Raw genomic sequence first — 20,196 nt, forward strand, 5'->3', positions numbered from 1 at the left:
CAGTTTGCCTAGAACAGAAAAACCCTTGCAGCTGGCTCTGGGCTTGTGTGTGTGTGTGTGTGTGTGTGTGTGTTTGTGTTAATTTGTCATAAGAAGAGCTGCCTGTGCATCCAAGCACAAAATATGGTCCACAAAATAAAAAGCCATTCTAGGAATTCAGATCACTTTGTCCACCGTATTTAAAGGATCAGCCGTCATCAGTCTGTGTCCGATGGCATGACCTTTTCTCTGTCAGTAGCCAGAGCTGTCATTTTAAGGAACTGGGAGGCCACTATTACCCTTGGCCGATTTTGAAAAAAATGTAGGGCTAGATTCAGAGCTGGCATCAGTAGGCACAGATCCATTTGGCTTCAATAGAGTCACTGGTTTCTGCCAGCCCTGAATTTTCCCCCTAATATTTTACCCAGGCTTCATTAAACTGTCATGCACTTTTTTTCTCTATTTGCTTTCCTGTCATTGCTGATTACCAAGAGATTTGTGTGTAAATAGAAGCTTTCTCTCTGCTCTAGAGTTAGTCTGCTCCTCCTGTCCAGTTCATTCATTGATCCTGAAATCCAGTGTTTTCCTTTATTGTACAGAACTGTGGAATCAAACATCACAAATGAAGAATGTGCTTTACCAAGTTCCAACAGTAATAGAAAAAAGGGTGTCTTCCCTGTCACGTACTCCAATTAATATGCCAGCAGAATGAAGCTAGACCAATCCTTTCACCAGCTGTACCAACTCATACTGATCCCCTGAGCGGTGCCCACTCATGTAGAATTTTGTTCCTAGGCACTAGACTGAGACCACCATCAGATTGTAATGACTTCAGGTCACTGCTGATCTCAGCTACATTGAGCTGGACTCCAGGGGATGACCTAGAGGTGAAAAGCCCCATATCCCATTACCAGTCCCCTCAGCCAGTCAATTCCCTGAGCTTGGGCCACTGTTTTCTTTCTTTTGTGCCTCCAATTTACAGTACTTTCTAGAACACAAGTGATCCAGCTCCCCGGGGATGCTGAAAGCAGCTGCTGGGTCAGCAGTTCAAAGCAATATTTTATGTCATCATTTCATATGTGACACAGTAGTATTTAAATTACCCAGCCAAGCAGGTGCTGGAACATCTGCATATCTGGATAGTTTCTAGTACGAATTGTGATCATTTTGTAGTTGGGAATCACTTTCAGACCCATTCTGACAATGAATAAGGGAAATCTGGGATTTATTTCACACCCTAGCAGCAGTGATTATCGGCCCATCCCTGCTTCCACTGAAATCAGTGGGAGCTTTGCTATTGACTTTAATTAGAGTCAGGCCTTGCCTTTCTGTTAGTTAGTCACTCATTGGAAGCCTGCCACACAATCCATGTGTATGTGTGAGAGAAACAAAGAATGTGCTGGAGTTTAGTCGGTTGCACTTGGATAACTAATGTAAACTCTCTAGGTGAAATCCTGATCCACCTGAAGTTAATGACAACCCTTCCATAGACTTCAGTTGAGTGAGGATTTTACCCTCTCTCCTGTCTTTGATGTCTTTCATGCAAGTCTCTAGTAAACTAGCATCACACCAGAAATGTAGTTTCAGTAAATGATCATTTTAAAATATACCTCACTTTTAAAAACTCCTCCATGGAGCTGATTTCAAGGCTAACGGACTTTGTTTCTCAAATAAACTGTTTGAGATCCCAAATGGTTGAGGGGGCAACTTCCTATCAGTGCAGGCAGGAGCAGCCCTAGCTAGATGGAAAATGTGTTCCACCCCCCCCCCCACACTCCTGCAGCCGAGTCAAAAAAAAAAAAACCCCAAACCTCCCAGCCTCCCAGTCAGAGCAAGGCGGGGGAATGGGGGGTGGGGGGGAGAATGGCACAGCAGTATGCTGCTCTTTGGAAGCTGGCTCACTTGCCCCGTGGAACTGGCCCTGTATGCAGGGATGATGGAAAATGTGCATTGCAGTAGAACTGCAATGGAGAGTAAGCTGGGCAGGGAGTGGAACTCACCAGAGTGCAATACACAACCCCTATCCCTAGGAAAACAGTAGAGATGGTTGAAAAAAAATGTCCCCACAGCAAATTATAACTTTTTGGCAAAAGAATCAAAAATTGAAAAATTTCAGCCAAGAACTGAAAAATGTCGGCTGAAAAATTTGGTCTGTAAACATTTCCATTCAGAACTACTGCCGTGGTGCTTCTTAGGAATGTTAATTCTGGTGCCTCATGCACTCATTCTCCTTTGCGGGTCAGGCTTCCAGACTATATTTCCCATGAGGCACCACAGACACTCCTCTTGCTGAGCCACTGCAGTGTAACATGGAATTCCCTATCTGCAGTGCATCATGGGAGAGGTCTGATGTAAAAACCTGGCTCATAGAAGAGAATAGAGGAATGGGGCACCTGAACCACAGCTCCCATGAGGCACTGCAGCAACATTTTCATTTTTTGGACAAACGTTTTCAGTTTTGGGGTGTTCAATTTTTCAAACTGAAAAGTCAAAATTTTCCACAGAAAGCAGATGCTCTTTGCAAAAAATTGCCTTTTGTTGAAAACTCAATTTTCTTTGAAAAAAAAAATTCGAGAGACAATTTTCAGCCAGCTCTGGTAAACAGAAGAGCAGTGCATAATTCTTTATTTATGTCAGGATTTTAAAGTTCTGACAATTTGATCTTATTAGCACATGTGATCATCTGAAATTACATGCGAGGATGTATTTGTAAGGCCTGATCCTGTGAGGTGTAAGTATCTTTAACTTCCATTAGCACTTCACAAGAGCAAGATCCTACTAGAGTTACAGTAGTTACTAGATGGAAAGGCATACAATAAATGTACGATATGCAGTATTTGAGGAGAATGTACAGCTCCAGTTAATACAATCTTGGATGAGCTTAAATTTTTGCAAAATGCAACAAGCAGGTCTAATGTATCCTTGGCAGTCTCATTTTACTTCTTGGAAATATCACTTACAATACAGGAACATGAACCAGATCCTCAGCTGGAGTAAATCTGTATGGCTCTTTTGAAGTTTATGGAGTTTATACCACTTTACACCAGCTGAGATTCTGGCCCATAGAATTTGCCATGCCAAATCAGATATTTGGCATCCAGTTTTATTTACTACAAAGAGGGGAGTTCCCTTCTGTTTTTTGTTGTGTAAAATAGGGACCAGGCAAAACATCTGGAAATATGAAATGTAACAGGCTTTTAAAAAACAGCTGCAGTCTTGTCTTGAAGCAAAGCGAAACAGAGAAACGTATTTCAAAAGTGTGATTATATACTTCTAAGAGAGCAATGGGTAATGCTGCAAAAAATACAAGTTACCGGGGTACATTTGGTTAATTCTAACCACATGTGTTGGGAGGGCCATCTGAGTCTGACTGTAATTTTTTGCATTGTGACAAAAAGATGCATATTGGATTCAACACATTTTATTCAATAATCCTTTTTTGTTGTTGTTGCAAGAAACAAGCTGATGACCAGTTAGGAAATTCGATAAGACCACCGGGTTAATTCAGCCCTTCCTGATATGTATCAGATACCAACAAATTCTATCATTGCATACCTCAAACTACAGATTAGCATCCATATTAGAAACTGATAAAAGAAACCATTCTAACCACTTTGTTTTGTAGTGCAGCGGAACCGTACCAGAACAGAGGCTATGATGCTTATGTTTAATCCTTAACTAGACTCCATATTTCTTTCACACCAAACCATCTGTATTTCAGTCCCAGAGAGGGGTTGATATTGCAAGGGAAAAGAAATTATATGTAGGATCACAAATATACCACTTCATGTTAATAACATAAATTTTAGAAATGGACCTTGGAATCCTGTAGTATAATAGAAACAAAGCTAAATAGGAAAAGGTCTCATATTTTGGTAATGTCACTTGCAGTTAGGTGGTATGTTCCTGCAAGGATCTAACAACCCTTTCAATTTACTTCTGTCGGCTTTGGATCAGGCCTTAAATACCCTCAACTTTGTCCATGGGAGTTGAAGGCACCCAGCAACTACTAAAAAACACTCGGTAGTGTGTAAAATCAGTTAAACTCTCCCATATTATTTGTACAATCACATTCTTTTTCTCTTTTGGATCTTACATTTTTAAACTAGTAGAACTCTGACTGTAATAATGATAATTCTTATTATGCATGTGTCTATAGAATCTGGATCAGTATCTGTTTATCTGTATATACGCAGATACTAATTCACACACACACTTGCAAAATTCTACTCACCTGGTGAGTTTTTATGATAATTTTGGAAGACTGACATATCCTTATGAACAGTAGTACTTTTACATCTGCAATTGCTAGCTATAGCTCTTAATAATGTTTGTCCACATCAGTATTGGCTCTTGACCTATAGGATTTGTAATAGATGCTACACAGCACTATAAACTACCACTTTAAGCTTTCTTAATGAAACCAGAACAGTAAAAGCCAGTATTGCTCAGATAACCGGCTATATAGATATGGGGAATTGTTATACCCCATAAAGTTTCTTATGCCAATTCATGTTAGACTCCTGGGGACATTCCGTGCCAAAAAATTAAAAATTCTGTGCCAAAAAATTAAAAATTATACACACAATATTTTAAAATTCTGCAAATTTTATTTGTCAAAATAATACTACACAATCATGCCACTTTCAATTATTTTGGTAATTTATTTCAAAATACCTGTCAGCAAGTATGTCTGTAACAATACAAGACGCACACAAAAATTCCCCCAGGAGTAGAGAGTTAAAGAAACCCCTATGACAACTCAGTTCCTGTTTCTCTACCCCCTATCCACCTAGAGCCTAGCGGGGGGGTGGGGGGGAGACAGACACCCAGAACCCCTCCCCCCTGAGAGCCCACCTTCGGGGCCCACTCAGCCAATACACCGCATCCCCTCCCCCTCAGAGTGCAGCCGCAGTGTCCCCCCAGCCCAGATACCCACACCCCCTCCCTCCCAGAGCCCAGCCACATGGCCCCAGACCAGACACCCACCCCTCCCCAGAGCCCAGGGATCCAGAGGGAGACATAGCCTGATGCTGTGTCCCAGGCTTGCATGGAGTTTCCTATGCACCGGCTAGGGCGACCAGACAGCACGTGTGAAAAATCGGGGAAAGAGGGTGGGGGGTAATAGGAGCCTATATAAGAAAAAGACCCAAAAATTGGGACTATTCCTATAAAATTGGGACATCTGGTCACCCTAGCACCGCCCTCTCCTTCCCTCAGGGCATGCTGGAAACTGCAGCTGCCAGGAACCCTCTAGCTGCCTCTCCCGCCCCCCAGCGGTGTCTATGTGCAAGCTGGGCTCTGCCAAGTCCAGTGGCCTCTAGTGGTGGCCAGCAGCACTGCAGCCCATTTCTGTGGAGAAAAGGAAATTCTGCATACACAATGTTAATGTCTACAAAATTCTGCATTGCGCAGTGGCGCAGAATCCCCACCAGAGTAATGTTGAAAACACTGTTTAAGTGAACACTTCAGAAGCTGAATGCTTGTTCTTTCTTTAAACTTCCTTACTAAAACCATATCTGAACCATACAATGTTAAGGTTCAGCACTGCACACTGCATGTGTGAGATATTTATAATAATATAGTATTATCTATCCGCACACCGTGCCTTTCATGATAGATGAAATTAATAGCACAAAATGATGTGTTTCACCCATAAATTTCAGCAGATGTTTGAGTTTTGGTTGATTTATTACATGTCTAGCTTGGGTTTTAACTGTACTCATTGTGGCTGCCCATGGTTTATTTAATAATGCTTTACAGAGATGTTTTATGGCTTTATTGCAGTTTGAAGGGTGCAACAAGGCATTCTCTAGGCTTGAAAACCTTAAGATTCACCTGAGGAGTCATACTGGAGAGAAACCTTACCTATGTCAGCACCCTGGCTGCCAGAAAGCTTTCAGTAACTCCAGTGATCGGGCAAAGCACCAGCGCACACACCTGGATACTGTAAGCATTACCTTATTTCATATTATGGCTTGCACAGAGAGTTTAAACAGGCTTTGTACAGGATCTGCATTGAAACTGGCATATGGCAGCTTCCATTTCATGAAAATGTCTGAATAATAAGAGGTGAAGGAAGAGTTGCTTTGATTTTTAGCTGCATGTATTGATTTAAATAATGGAGGATTTGCTCATTTAACCACTGAGGGCCAAATTCTATTACCCTTACTCAAACCGAGGAATACCATACTTTGGTATTCCTCGGAATACTCCTGGAGTAAGGTGTTGCTCACCTTGAGGAACAGCATGTATAATAAGATACTCCTCTGTGTGAATAAACGGGGCAGAATCAAGGCTTGAAAAATTGTTGCTGTAAGAAATTCAATAGTTTTCTTTCTTATTTTGACAAAGTCTGATCTAAGTGACCACAGGACCATGGCAAACACCTTAAGAGAAAATAAATTAATGGACACAATTTTGTAAACCCCACCCTCCCAAAAGGCAAGAATACATCAACCATGCGTGATGTGTTAATAGTGCTAATGATTAACTGCATTGAAAATGAATTATAAGTACCAAGTTCTTCTCGCACATAGACATGGTAGACCTCGTCTCTAATGTTCTGCTCTTAATGCATGCACAGCACATGGGGCCTGCTCCATACCCTACTGATGTTAGTAGGAGTCTTTCCATTGACTTCCGTGATAGGCTTTGGATCAGGCCCTTGGAGAATATGCCAGGAGAGCAGAATATCTGCAGTGTGATTCTCAGAAGTGGAGTTTTACCAAAGTGTATCTGCAGTGGGTGAACCTGTGGAAGAAGACACATGATGGGGAGGGATAGCTCAGTGGTTTGAGCATTGGCCTGCTATACCCAGGGTTGTGAGTTCAATCCTTGAGGGGGCCACTTAGGGAACTGGGGTAAAAAAAAATCTGTCTGGGGATTGGTCCTGCTTTGAGCAGGGGGTTGGACTAGATGACCTCCTGAGGTCCCTTCCAACCCTGATATTCTATGATTCTATGTGCCTTTCTCCTTGATACATAATAAAAAGGCCATGTTAGCTGGCCTCTGTCAAGGATGTTTGGGGTTTCTGCAGGGCTGGCTCCAGGCACCAGCTAAGGAAGCAGGTGCTTTGGGCAGCCAATACAAAGGGGCGGCACTCCGTCCGCTAGTGGGGCGGCTCGTCCGGGTCTTCAGCGGGAATTCGGCAGCGGGTCCCTCAGTCCCTCTCTTCCTCTTTGAGCTGCCCCCAAAGTGCCGCCGAAGAGGAAGAGTGGGAGTGAAGGACCCACCGCCAAACCGCCGCCGAAGAATGGAGTGGCGCGATTGAGCTGCCGCCGAAGTGCCGTGGATTGGCCTTTTTTTTTCTTTTTTTTTCCTCCGCCACTTGGGGCAGCAGAAAACCTGGAGCCAGCCCTGGGTTTCTGATGTATTACCCATTCATCAGGGGTTTTTTTTAAGTAGCCATTCTAAAAATTTTAATTTGGGCTGAAGCTGCCCTAAACCCTGATACGATTATTTCGCCAATTTTAAGGCAAAGGAAGCAAACAGACATCATAGGCCAATTAAGTCCCCAGCCTAGAGCTTGTGAAGAATAACAGCAAGAGTCATTCCTTTGTCTTTTTCAAAGAGGTGAATATATAGTTTAACATTTGGCCGAGTGTTTATGGGGCAGAACTTTTGAGTTTAATTGATATTTACTTTTTAAGCAGCTACACATTTCAGACAGTGCAGCATTAAGGAATGCGTAATGTACATTATGCCTTGCAAAAACAAACAAGTAAGAGAAGCGAGTCAGTCACATTTTCCAAACCCAAGCACACTTACAATAACAATGTTTTATTTATTTGAAAGTCAACCTGAAATATTTGAATTTGTAATTAGTTCTAAAATGTGTCTCTTTTGAAACTGAATATACTGTACGGGATACACATTTTTGAAGTTTAACTGCTTGAAGTTAATATAAAAACATATATATAAGCTTGACTCGCAAATGGAATATCATTTAGTAGAGCTTTTGTACAATTGTATAGTACACTGAACAAAATAACCCAGAGTTCTTGTGTCTGTTGATCTATGTGATATTGCAAAAAAATCTCTAAACTTAGCTCTCTTTTCTTCTCCTTGTCTCTCTGTTTCTTTAACCTCTGAAATGCTCGTACAGCAGCACAAAGGTACAGTAATAATTTTTGACTAACTTTCCAAAGTGTCTGGAACTGTTATTCACACTTCCCTGCTACAGGTTCTTTGAAATTCTCACTATATTCATATTCTGCCGAAACTAACAATCATTTGCCTGCTTCATTTAAGACCTGTGGTTTTTATTTAGTGTGTTGCCTGTTTTAGAATGTCAGTGTAAACAATTAATGATGCATGTATGGTTTTACTGTAAAGACTGGATGTAATATTAGCCCACAGGACCCAGAGACCCCTTTAAAAACTGAGTACATATCAAAGGACTGTGTGAATGTCTAAGCAAAAAGATTTAGGCTATTAAAGATGGGCATTTTTCTGATCTAGTTTCCCCATCACTAATAGCGATACCATGGCTAGAAAAATATTCTGCTGGTTCTTCTATTAAGGAATTTGTTAAAGGTTTCCATAGTCCTTCCTCACATGTCTGTTCTCTGTGTATTCTAAAGACTCTCAATAAATCTACTTTCCTATGTAAGTTTCTGAGTAGGTATTGTGATAGCCTTTAAGGCTTTGAGTTGGTGAATGATCCTATTATTCCTTTGGAAATTTCCTCTTGATATAAGGAACAGGGTTATTTATCCTCTGGAGGTACCTAGAAAGAAAAAAGGATTTACATGGATGCTTATTTCGTATGGAGCGCATTTGGTATTGATTTAAAACTCCGCATGTAGGTCAATCCATCGTTTATCTTCTCAGAAAGGAGAATATGTAAATAATTACAGTGACCTGTTAGATTAGGTTGGTTTGATTAAATAACTGAAATTACTAGGTCATATTTCCCACGGTGAAAGCAGAATTAGGGAAGTTATCTGTGCTGCAATTAGGAAGGGGTGTCATCACTCTTCCAGTGCTGCTGAAATTCATTTTATCTGTACCAAGCCAGAGCTACTGGGCTTTATCCAAATGATAAAGCAGAACCACAGCATGGGAATGCAGCTCCTGACTACAGAATCACAACTCCATCACTTTTCTCCGCACGTGACCCCTTCTGTGCAAACCAAGGGGGCAAATGGCACCCCTATATTTCCATTCTGCTGGGAGCCCCAATCCCACTCCTCCCTTGCTGCCTTTACATAAGGCTTTAATGGTGCAATTGGACTTGTGTGCACTTTGCACTGCAGGTGAAAGTGACCATGTCAGAATGCTTTCTATGAAAAGAGAAGAGGTTCAAATGTGTGACTCTGATGTCAGCCCTTGAAGGTGATCAAAGCACAAAGGTGAGAGGCCAAACCAAACCTCCTGGGAGGGCACTAAAAGAACTTACTGGCTCATGTACTGAGGCCCCTCTGGCATAGTACATTGGCATGATGGGTGGGCAGGCAAGCAAGCTCCAAAAAGCCACAGGAAAAAAACAGCAAAATTAGGCTCTGGTTAGAGGCTTTGTGAGGCTTGGCATGAAGCGATCATTTGTTACCACCTGAGTGTGACCAAGTACCTTGGGAATAACACATTCATTTAGGATTTCCCCAACAGTTTAAAGGTTGCCTTTTGTTGTCAGGGCCCAGAGGTGGTGCCACAGCCGAATTAGGCATTTGGTCAGGCTTGCATTAGCTGGGGCTTACCATGAGGGCCCTGCAGCTGTTCTGTTGTAATAGGAAGGAGCTTTGATACCCTCCAGATAGAGAGGAGTGTTCTTCCTACAGGTAGGAGAAGTATCTTTCTACCACGTGAAAGGAATCCATTGGAACTGCTCAGCTAAACTAGGCTGTTCTTGCCACTTGAAGATCTTCATGTTGTGCCATCGCGGAGAGGTAACCTCTGGCAGATACTATTCACAGTTGGAAAGGGCTTTCCCTGGCAAGGTCAACAATGCTGAGTTTTTCTGTATTTGTTGATTTGTTGTAATGTTTGTGTTTAGTGTTATTTGTATGAGTATAAATTGTGTAAATAAAGCATTTGTGTTATTTAAAACAGGAACAGGAAGAATGTGTGAAAGCACTCCAGTGTTAATGCCCTTAGTTTTTGCTTTGCAACATATGTGACACTGTCTGTGTAAAACCAGTAGGAAGTCAGAATCAGGAACCACTTTTTTTCTTCTTTTTTTTTGTAATGATACTTAAAGATCTTTGCAATACTGTGTCACATACTGAGTGGATTGTATACAAAGTAAATACCTCTCCAAAGAGGCAAAAAGGTACTATTTTTGTACTTGCAAAAGGTGGAAATACTATAATGTTCTCAAAACCCAACTATTTATTTCTCATTATGATTTAATTCAGTCCAGTAATCAATCCCCAAAAGTGTAAGAGTACAGATGTGTTAAGTGCTCTCAGGATTTGGACTGACTTCAGAATATGAGCTGTCATTGCTGTTCTGTGTGCGCCACAGCTGGCCCACAGCCAGACTTGTTATACACAGAAGTATTTGCAAAACTAGAGGTTGCAAGCTGAGCAAACAGCTTGGGGTTTTACAATATGTTTTCACATAAATTATAGTCTCCAGCTATTTTGTATTCTAATTGTTGAACTCAGGCTTCATATTATAAAGGTAGGTGCCTATAAAAGCTGAAATCCTTCCCTTTCTTTTTCTTTTCCATGCATTTACAGAAACCATATGCCTGTCAAATTCCCGGGTGCTCCAAACGCTACACGGATCCAAGTTCCCTGCGCAAACATGTGAAAGCTCATTCTGCCAAAGAACAACAGGTGCGTAAGAAGGTAAGGCCATCGATCAAAACTGTGGCATGCTCAAATGAACACTCACTGAAATTTCATCAATATGTTTGGTTTTAATTGGTCTGTGATTTATGTTTTTTCAAATCAGGATTTCACTGTGCTGTTGCTAGGTGAAAATTGAACTTCAGTTCAGTTTCCTGATGGTTTTTCACTGTTGCCAGTCAGACTTCCATTTTCTTGTTGCAGTGATTATCAGTGCTATTTTTCCCCCCCTTGCAGAGCGGTTTGCTCTGCACTATTAAACCAGGCCCTTCTTTCAAATTCCCTCCTGTTCATCCTTCTGACATATGACTCCAAATTCGGCTCTCATTCACACCCAAATCAAATGGGTCGCTTAGTTTAGCAGCTCATTTAAAATATGGGTGAATCCCACACCTGAATAATTTATAAATGCCAGGAAAAATGTGATATTTTAGTAGGTTAGAAAAAACACCCTCTATAGACCATTGGGCCTGTGTTTTAAACACATTTATAGATCATTTCAAACCCACATTGCTCATTATGTATTTACTAGTATTCCATCCAGCCAAATATTATATGAAAAAAACCCATGGGTTTCTATGGGTTCAATCCTGAATTCGTTGTTATTTTTGTTGTTATTGGAATAGGACCTGAAGGTTCCAGGCAAAGATCAGGGCCCTGTTATAGTAAGGCATTGTTCTATAGTTAATGAAAGGATGGTGGCTGCCCCCAAAGAGCTTACAGTTTAAGTATATGAGAGGAGATAGCATGTGGATACAATAGACATGGGGATGTGGGGGATTATAAGATAACAATGAGGCAATTGTGATTAGCATAATAAGCAGCAGTCACACCACACCAGCTGCCTAGTCATTGTTCAGAATTTTGTAGGCATCACAGCAAGGTGAGGTTTAAGGATGATGGAGCGGATGGGAGGTGACAATACAACAGGACACAAGAGTGGATACACGTAGGGAGCAGCTAGTGGTGAAGAGCCTCAAAGGTAAGGACCAGAAGCTTGTACTTAATGGAGCGGAGTGCAGGAGCCAGTGGAAGGACTCAAAGAGAGAGGCGACAATATCACAATGGAGGTTATTTTAGCAGTAGAATTTTGAAGGGACCATGGAGGAGCAAGATGGGTGTCAAGAAGGCCAGAGAGAAAGCGATTGCAGTAGTCTGGATAGGAGATGATAAGTGCCTAGATAAATGTTCATGGTTTGGACAGAGAAAGGGACAGAATTGGTCATGGCATGGAGGAGGAAGAGGCAAAAGCTTTGGAAATGGCCTAGGTGTACATGTCTAGGAGAGGCCAGAGTCAGGGTTATGGGCCACAGTGATAGGGTGTCCTTATCTGGTAGAACTCCCAGTGAAGTTCTGAATTCAGCGTGGGTTTTGCCTGACAAGTGATACCCAAATACTCTGGTCTCCCTCTTCTTGTAGAGAGGCTGGGAACAGACCAATAACAACAAGAAGTAAAGGCAGCAGGGACAGGAGATGAAGTAACAGCAGCAGCCCATGATACCACCAATAGCTCCCTACATGGGGTTTCAGATCTACAGTTCCAAAGGTTCTGGTGTAAGAGGTGACGGAGAAGGAAGGCAGTGGAGCCAGGAGGAAGATGGCTTTCTGTGGCATCATCCCGCATGACCCTCTTGGGTATTTGCAGTGCAAAATAGCCCTGTCAGCACTTTATTATGTGGAAACACCCTCTTACTCCATACCCGTCTCTCCCGTGGGAGTAGCTGAAGCTGACTGCTGGAGGGGTTGTCATCACAGATTGTGTGCTAGTGGAATGACTCTCGTGTAGTCTTTCCTCTTCTCCTGGAATTCTGTGGTTTTGCCTCTAGCTACTTTGGAGTGCTTTATGCGCACCATTTTTTATAGTGGCCTGTAACAGCGTATCAAGTTCTAGGATCCTGAATAGAGATACAGAGCTCTTCTACTGACTCACGCCAATGTGAGGACCCTACAGAGAGATGCAGTTATTTCTGCTGATTTACCCTGGCAGCCAGATCACATGGGACTTATCTCCAAACTTGAAGTATGAAAAGGTTTAAGAGCCCAGGAGTTTCCAATCTCCTCTTTGGATTTTCCCCACGAAGGATGTGATTTCCTAGTAGTCAGAACTTTGTGATTGGGCCATAAGGCCCCACCCTGCAAACACTTGTGTACATCCTTAACTCTAGGCATGGGCGCAGTCCCTTTGACTCCAAGTATATACGTGGGTGTTTATAGGATTGTGATCTATGTTTATACAGATCTTGGAGCCATTCCGAATTTTTATTAAAAAGACTTCTAAAGATAGCAGCAGATTTAAAATGTATTTTGATCAGACTTCTATGAAAATGAAGTAAAGCATGTATCATCAATAAAGAACTAATAAGCAAAATAAATATTTCACTTAAACATATTGGAGGGGGGAAATGTGCAACTGAAAGTATAGTTCAATGTTTCTAAAACTGACTCCAGTCTCTTCCCATCTCCAATCTGAAACAGGAAGAATGAGCAAATGGCTGTTTTTACTTGCTTCATCATTTGCAGTTTATGACTCAGCAAAGGCAGATCTGTCCATTGTTATCTATGTTTGCTGAATTCTAAGTAGAAGTGACTTAGCCAAGAAAGAAAAATTAACAGGCTGCTCTGCCCACACGTTTGACACATCCAACCAATAAGCACAATCTTTGATTTTTTGAAAAATGTTCTGAGCAGAGATTTACATCAGAGGAGTCCTGAATATTTAGTCCATACCTTAGGGGAGGTTTGTTAGATCTTTCTCAATTTTTTTTTTAGGAGAACAAAATCTAGGATGCTAGTGGTTAATTTAGTAGTAGTTAAAGTTTTACTGGCTTCAGCTGCAGATTGTTATCCAAAATGCTAGATATTTATCTTAAAAAAAAACAAATGCCTGGATAACAGAACCCTAAATAGGTTTGCCTGGACCTTCCATTTAGAATAACTAATCCCAGGGGAGATTGGTATGCAAAACTGTAAACTTCAAAACAATAACTATTAATGGCCACAGAATACGATGGCTATTTGTGTAATGTGAGCACTATATTATGACAAACATTTGGCAACATAAGCATGTTTGAAGGAGAATTAGAAATCCTTTTCTTTCTTAATTCTCCCCTCCTGCTGTTTTTAATATGATCGACGTTGTGGTTTTCAGAGCATGCTACAGACACTTTTGCCAGAGCATTAATTTACATGGAGACCAGCTGACACATCAGTGATACCTCTTACACATTACCGACATTGCCTTATTTCGCCAGTTTTAATCTGATAAGCAAAAACACTTTTCTTTCCCTATCAAAAGTCTTTCCAAGTGTCACAGTTTCAAAAACAATGCAAACCTTTTGCCAAAGAACCCAAAACACTACAGAGAGCTAGAAATATGTAGTTAAATTATGCCATAAAATTGAAGAAACATAGGGTACTTTGTTTCTGAACCAAAATGCTGTTGGTGTAAGATTAGCACTTAACTTGTGTGCTTAAGAAAACCCAATGACCTCTAATTAGAAATACTTAGTACCGGGTATATCCTCAATTACACTAAGTTCCTAAGAATGACATTTTGTTCCTTCCTTCTATACATAGGCTATAACCAAACAGACATATGAATTCAATTAGCTACAGTTTGGTTTACTTTGAAATAAGATCTCTTTGTTTTATCCTCCTCTTGCAGCTACATTCATGTACTGATATTGAACAAGATGTACTAAGTGAATGCTTAGCTATACAGCAACTCCACACATCTTCACAACACATTTTGGATGGGAAGTGTGGTAGATCTATAGGTCACCATGACCTAATAGCAGGTAAGAATAATTCCAGTAAATATGATGTTATATGTGTCATTTTAAATAAGGATTATTAAAGATCTTGGGCCACTGTGGAAAAACAGCCCATTATGTTTAAGATTGTAAAAACCAGAATGTAGGTTACAAATGAGGTTAAAAATGTATAGTGCATTATTTCACCATTATATCGCAGGTTACCAATTATAAATTTTTCAGAGATGCTGAGCACCATTGCTCTCTTAAATTTTATATGAAGTTGTGGGTCTTCAGCATCTTTGAAAATCATGCTCAATCTCTTTAAGTTTGTGTTGGTCTCAGCAGCACACAAATGCACAAGCTATGTTAAAGCACAGCAGGAATCCTAACAAAGACAGAAATTCACAGATAAACTTACTGTTCTGCTCACAAACAGATATCCCACATTAAATATATCCCTTTTTTGGCAGTGGAGATATAGGTGTTATCTGGAGTGCCGGAGTTGCTTCCATTACAAAAATATCCCTGCTGCCTCTTCATGGGTGAGCTGCCAGAAGGGTGAGGTTGTGGCTTTGTGCATGACAAACAGGGGAAATTTTACCAATGGAAACTTAGGTACCTACAGGGCTGGTCTGAGCAGGGGTTTGCGGGAATCTAAATTTTGGGTTTAGCCTCCTAAAGTGGAAGTTCGTCACCTTGATCTAGTGCTTACTGTTTTTTGTTTTTTAAATGATGAAAACAGATTAGCCCTGACACTTCTACATTCCCCTTCCCAGCCGGTCACAGTAGGCCCCTGGCCTCTGATTTTCACTCATGTCATATTGGATTCTTGTGTCACTATTAGGTATGAAGGTGATGATGACTACTGCTATGATACGTTATCAATGGACCTGATACCATTCTTCTTTTGATGCTGCAGTACTACAGAGTAAATACTGTGGCAGTTAGTAGCATAAGATTTTCCAGATTGGATCAGAACTATGGTCCATCTAGTCCAGTAGTCTGTCCCCATAAGTGACCATCACCAGATGCTTCAGAGGAACGTGCAAGACACCCTGCAATAGCCAAATGTTGGATAATCTTCCCCCATCCTACTTAGATTGTAAGCGCCTCAGTGCCAGGACAGTCTCTTTGTTCTGTGTTGTACAGCACCTAGCACAATAGGGGCCTGGTCCAGAGACTCCTGCTTCAATACAAATAATAATAATCCCTAATACTTAGAGATTGACTTAAACTTGAAACCTGAAGTTTTATATCACTTTTTTATTAACTTTATTATGTTATAACTCTGGATGTTCTTCTTGTCCATATGAATGTCCAGTCTTGCTTTGAATCTTAAGTTCTTGGCCTCAGCAACATCCTGTGGCAGTGAGTTCCAGTGTTCATGTTTTCTGAAATAATTTCTTTTTATCAATTTTGAATTTGCCAGCATTCAATTTCAGTAAATGCCCCTTTTTTTCCTGTTACAAGAGAGTGGGAACAAAAGCATCTACCTTCTCTAGACCATTCACTTTATATACTGTTACAAGGCCCCCTTATATTTGCCTCTTTTCTGAGGTAAACAGTCCCAATCTTTTTGATCTTTCTTCACAAGAGTTTTTCTAGGCCCCTAATCACTCTTGTCACCTGGCTCTGAATCCCCTATATGTCCTTTTTGAGATGGGGTGACCAGTACTTCACAGAGCATTCCAGATGAGGCCAGCCCATTGATTTATATAATGGCATTATAATATTTTCCATATTATTCTCCATCCTGTTCCTTATACATCCTAGCATCTTTTTTGACCACAGATGCACATTAGAAATGGAAGAGATGTATTACATCATTTTACATCCATCACCTTGTATGGTCTGGATAGAATCTCCAGAAAAAGGATGTAATAGACATTAATTTGCTGTTTTCATTCTGTATTTGCTTAAATAGCTATCCACATAAATACCAGTTATGGATAGACTGTCCATGGTCCTTTAGGCATGCACAGAGGGATGGGGGGCTATGGACTCCAGGCATAAGAGCTGAGGCCAATTTGCAGTCCATGTAGTGGGGGGCATCGTGGGTTTCTCAAGTTGGGTTTCTAAAAGTGAGCCACTCAAAAGTAGAATAGGTCAGTTCTGAAATTGTGCGTCTAAGGCTTGGTCTATATTAGAAAACTTGCCCTGTGTTAAAATCAATCTAGTTATGTGGGTGCAAACCCTTAACACAGACATATTTAAATCAATTTAGATTAATATAGCATTAACTTAAGTCACTTTAAGCATGACTTAAACTGATTCAAGTGAAATTTAAACCAGTTTAAGTGCATCTATATAAGATGTTTGCACTGGTGTCATTGATCGATTTTAAACCGATCTAGTTACATTGGTGCACATTTTCTAATATAGTTAAACCCTAAATGATTTTGTTCACAGACAGACACGGAGTCCATGGTGAACTGGGGTTACAATACAAGAATTCCTGGCGCTGAGTTCCTCAGACATCACAAGGGGTCCTAGTGTCCCTTGCGTGCTTTGTTAGAGCAACTCTGAGAAGCATCTGAATCTACAAAAATCTTCAGCTTTTTACCAGTCCAGGTTTTCAAAAAAAGATAGTATCCTGGTTGACACCTTCTATAACCACTTTTACCCTATTGTAAATTAAAATAGCTGAATTATAACTCCCTGAGAATAAGATGTAATAGGAAAGGATAGTGACTTTTAATGCTCATGATGTTACTGGGATTCTGTGATGACACAGAATGCTCTCGAGTATTGTTACATTCCTTCATTCAGTGTGGCAGGAAGATGTAGGAACTATAGGAATGTGGAGGAATCATTTTAACTTTATCACCTGGGCTCTTCAAACTCATGAGGGCGCTAGCAGCACCTCCAGGATCGGTTTCTTGGTCGGTGCCATTAGCTGAGAGCCTTGTGTGGATTTCCCCAACCGCTTCAACTCTTCTGTGAAGAAACTGAAGGATCATTTATGTCTCCGCAGGATGGATTGCAGTGAATAGTGCCAGGACCAGTCTAAGATCCCAAAGGTCCTCAGTAAAACAAAATGTGTTAGAAAACAGGGAGAAAATTGAGCTCACAGATAAATGGTACGGAGACCATACCTCGCTTCTGAGCCTGAAGCCTGAGACACCCCTCCCACCACAACTTTGCCCAGCTTGGCCCCACCCCTTCTGATGTTACAGAAGAAAGAACAGAGAATAGGATGCTCATATTTCTCCAAGCTGTTAAAGCCTCATCCCTTTCTCCCTGACACACAACATTTCAGGTCAACCCTGGTGTTTGATCCTCCAGAAGGCTGCTGCTGCTGGCTCTCCCCTCACAGTGTCAGACTTTGCTATTTTTTGGTGTCTAAATGGAAGCTCAGCTCATTTGGAAACCTGGCTTTATGCAGCTCTGAGTCACAGTCTTAGAAGTAAAATTGCTCTAGTTCAGGAGTAGGCAACCTATGGCGCGCGTGCCGAAGGTGGCATGCGAGCTGATTTTCAGTGGCACTCACACTGCCCGGGTCCTGGCCACTGGTCCAGGGGGCTCTGCATTTTAATTTAATTTTAAAAGAAGCTTCTTAAACATTTTAAAAACCTTATTTACTTTACGTACAACAATAGTTTAGTTATATATTATAGACTTAGAGAAAGAGACCTTCTAAAAACATTAAAATGTAGTACTGGCACGCGAAACCTTAAATTAGAGTGAATAAATGAAGACTCGGCACCCCACTTCTGAAAGGTTGCCGACCCCTGCTCTAGTTCATGAATATCCCGTGTTTCTCAATAATGCCAATCCGTCCCCAATATGATTTCTTGGCTGACTATATCTAATCTGTCACTGGGGTATTTTTAAAATCTAGTTTTAGTAAATCTCTTCCTATACTTCCACCAGGTCACATTACTCCATATGAGGCCCCATCACATATTCCATATGAGAAAGAGACAGAGGAAATAAATCAAGGTGGAGAGACTATTTTACAGTGAAACAGAAGTTACCTCATATTACCTGCCCCACTATTCCAGTGGCAAAAATGATCCATCATCATTTAGAGCATATATACTATAATGCTGAACATTACCGAATCAAAGTAAAAGGATATTCACACAGTCGCCTATAGTTTGTAATGATATGTTCACTCTTTCAAATAAGCAACAGTAATATTCCAGGACAAATCAGGCTACGGCATGGTATATGGTATACCACATGGACAAATATATAATGTCCTTTTCATTCCACTTGAAAATGCACATGTATTTTTTCAAAGAAACCACAATATTAATGTGCAGAGCCCTGGGCCTCTGGGATTTCTTGAATTACTGGGGACTTTTTTTCCCCAAGTTAAAGCTGCAGCATATTTTAAGTATGTCAGAGATGAAAGCCAACAATGCAGAAATGAAATGTTTAAAAAGTTCCCATCCCCTGTGTCCAACTTCAAAGCAGGCTTGTGCTTAGGCCAATGGCAGATATTACGGGGAAAGAATGCTCTGTGGCATGAGGAGGAATCCACAGTACGCAGCTGCTCAGACCTCGTTCCTTTTTATTTCCATTGCTAGATTGCTTCACTGTTGCCTAATTTAAACCTCAAATATGCCACAGAGATTGTTGGAGGAAGAGCACTATAGCCAGAGACTGAGCATCATCTATGGCAAGGGAAGCTTTAAATGCTGCTTCTATCTCCATTCAAGTCCTATCTGGGCTTGCATTTTTATTATTGATTTTTGCTCTTACTTGGCACACGTCGTGAAACGGCACTAATCACAGATGCTCAGAGCACTGGTTTGGGAACAGATGTTAAGGCTAAAGGTTAAATCATTTAAAATGTTGATTGATGACATGTATTTATAAACTGAAGTGGCTAATATGTTAAGAGGCCTGAGATGCACAGTCCCAAACTGGATCGCGACAGCAGGCATCAGTAATTTATAAGGCTTTCATGCAACTCTCTGCAGCTAGGAGACAGTTCTCTGTTTAAAAAAAAAAAACGGGAAGAAAAATTTTACAAACATTGAGAAAAGACGAAATTGCAGCCTTTTGGGAGATTTGCCATGGTCACAGAGTTTTTCATACATATAGATTTTCTAGGAGAGACAATGAAATTTTGCAGAATGTGGATCTGAGTCTGCTTCCATTAAGAGAAAAATTGATCTCAGAGGGAGCAGGATTGGGCCATAAATGGTCAACTGTTATCCCTAGAGATTGATATTAACTTTAGTTTGATTATCATCAGTTTACTGGGTGCTAGCCACGCATATTGGAAGACAGTCCCTACCCCAAAGAGCTCACTTTCTTCCCTTCCTGCATAGTAAACCAGCTTCACATGGAGGACTCTACCATGGCTGGAGGATGGAATTCACACCTCCAACCTGTTCAGCTGCACTATCCCAGTTGGAATAGCCAGAGATGGAATAGCAACTGCTGCTCTCTGCACCATTTTTTGCAATGTAAATACAGAGTCTGTATTTTCAGACTAGATGCATCCCCAGAGCACAAGAGGTGCCAGAGTTCTCCTCTCTTTGGCCCCTCTGGCCACACCCCACTTTGTAAGAAGATACCTGGTGCTACACTGTGCAATACTGTACATATGCATTCTTCCCTGCCAGTGTGACACCTAAAATGTTATGACTACCTCAAAGAATGCTGGGCTTGCTCTTTCGGTCCTCGCGCAGGCTGAGCTTCCAAGGGGT

General features: G+C 41.1%; 1 protein-coding gene across 1 annotated transcript in view; it reads left to right on the plus strand.

The window, feature by feature from the left end:
• The window catches only part of LOC112120571 (zinc finger protein GLIS1), a 274,792-nt gene that overhangs the window by 216,681 nt on the left and 37,915 nt on the right, over positions 1-20,196 (plus strand). The window contains 3 exon segments of the mRNA XM_029911585.1: positions 5,767-5,928; positions 10,665-10,775; positions 14,440-14,572. Coding sequence (XP_029767445.1) covers positions 5,767-5,928; positions 10,665-10,775; positions 14,440-14,572 — 406 coding nt within the window.

The sequence above is a fragment of the Terrapene carolina genome, unplaced genomic scaffold (assembly GCF_002925995.2).
Source record: "Terrapene carolina triunguis isolate 2854851 unplaced genomic scaffold, T_m_triunguis-2.0 Scaffold102, whole genome shotgun sequence".
Classification (NCBI taxonomy): domain Eukaryota; kingdom Metazoa; phylum Chordata; order Testudines; family Emydidae; genus Terrapene; species Terrapene triunguis.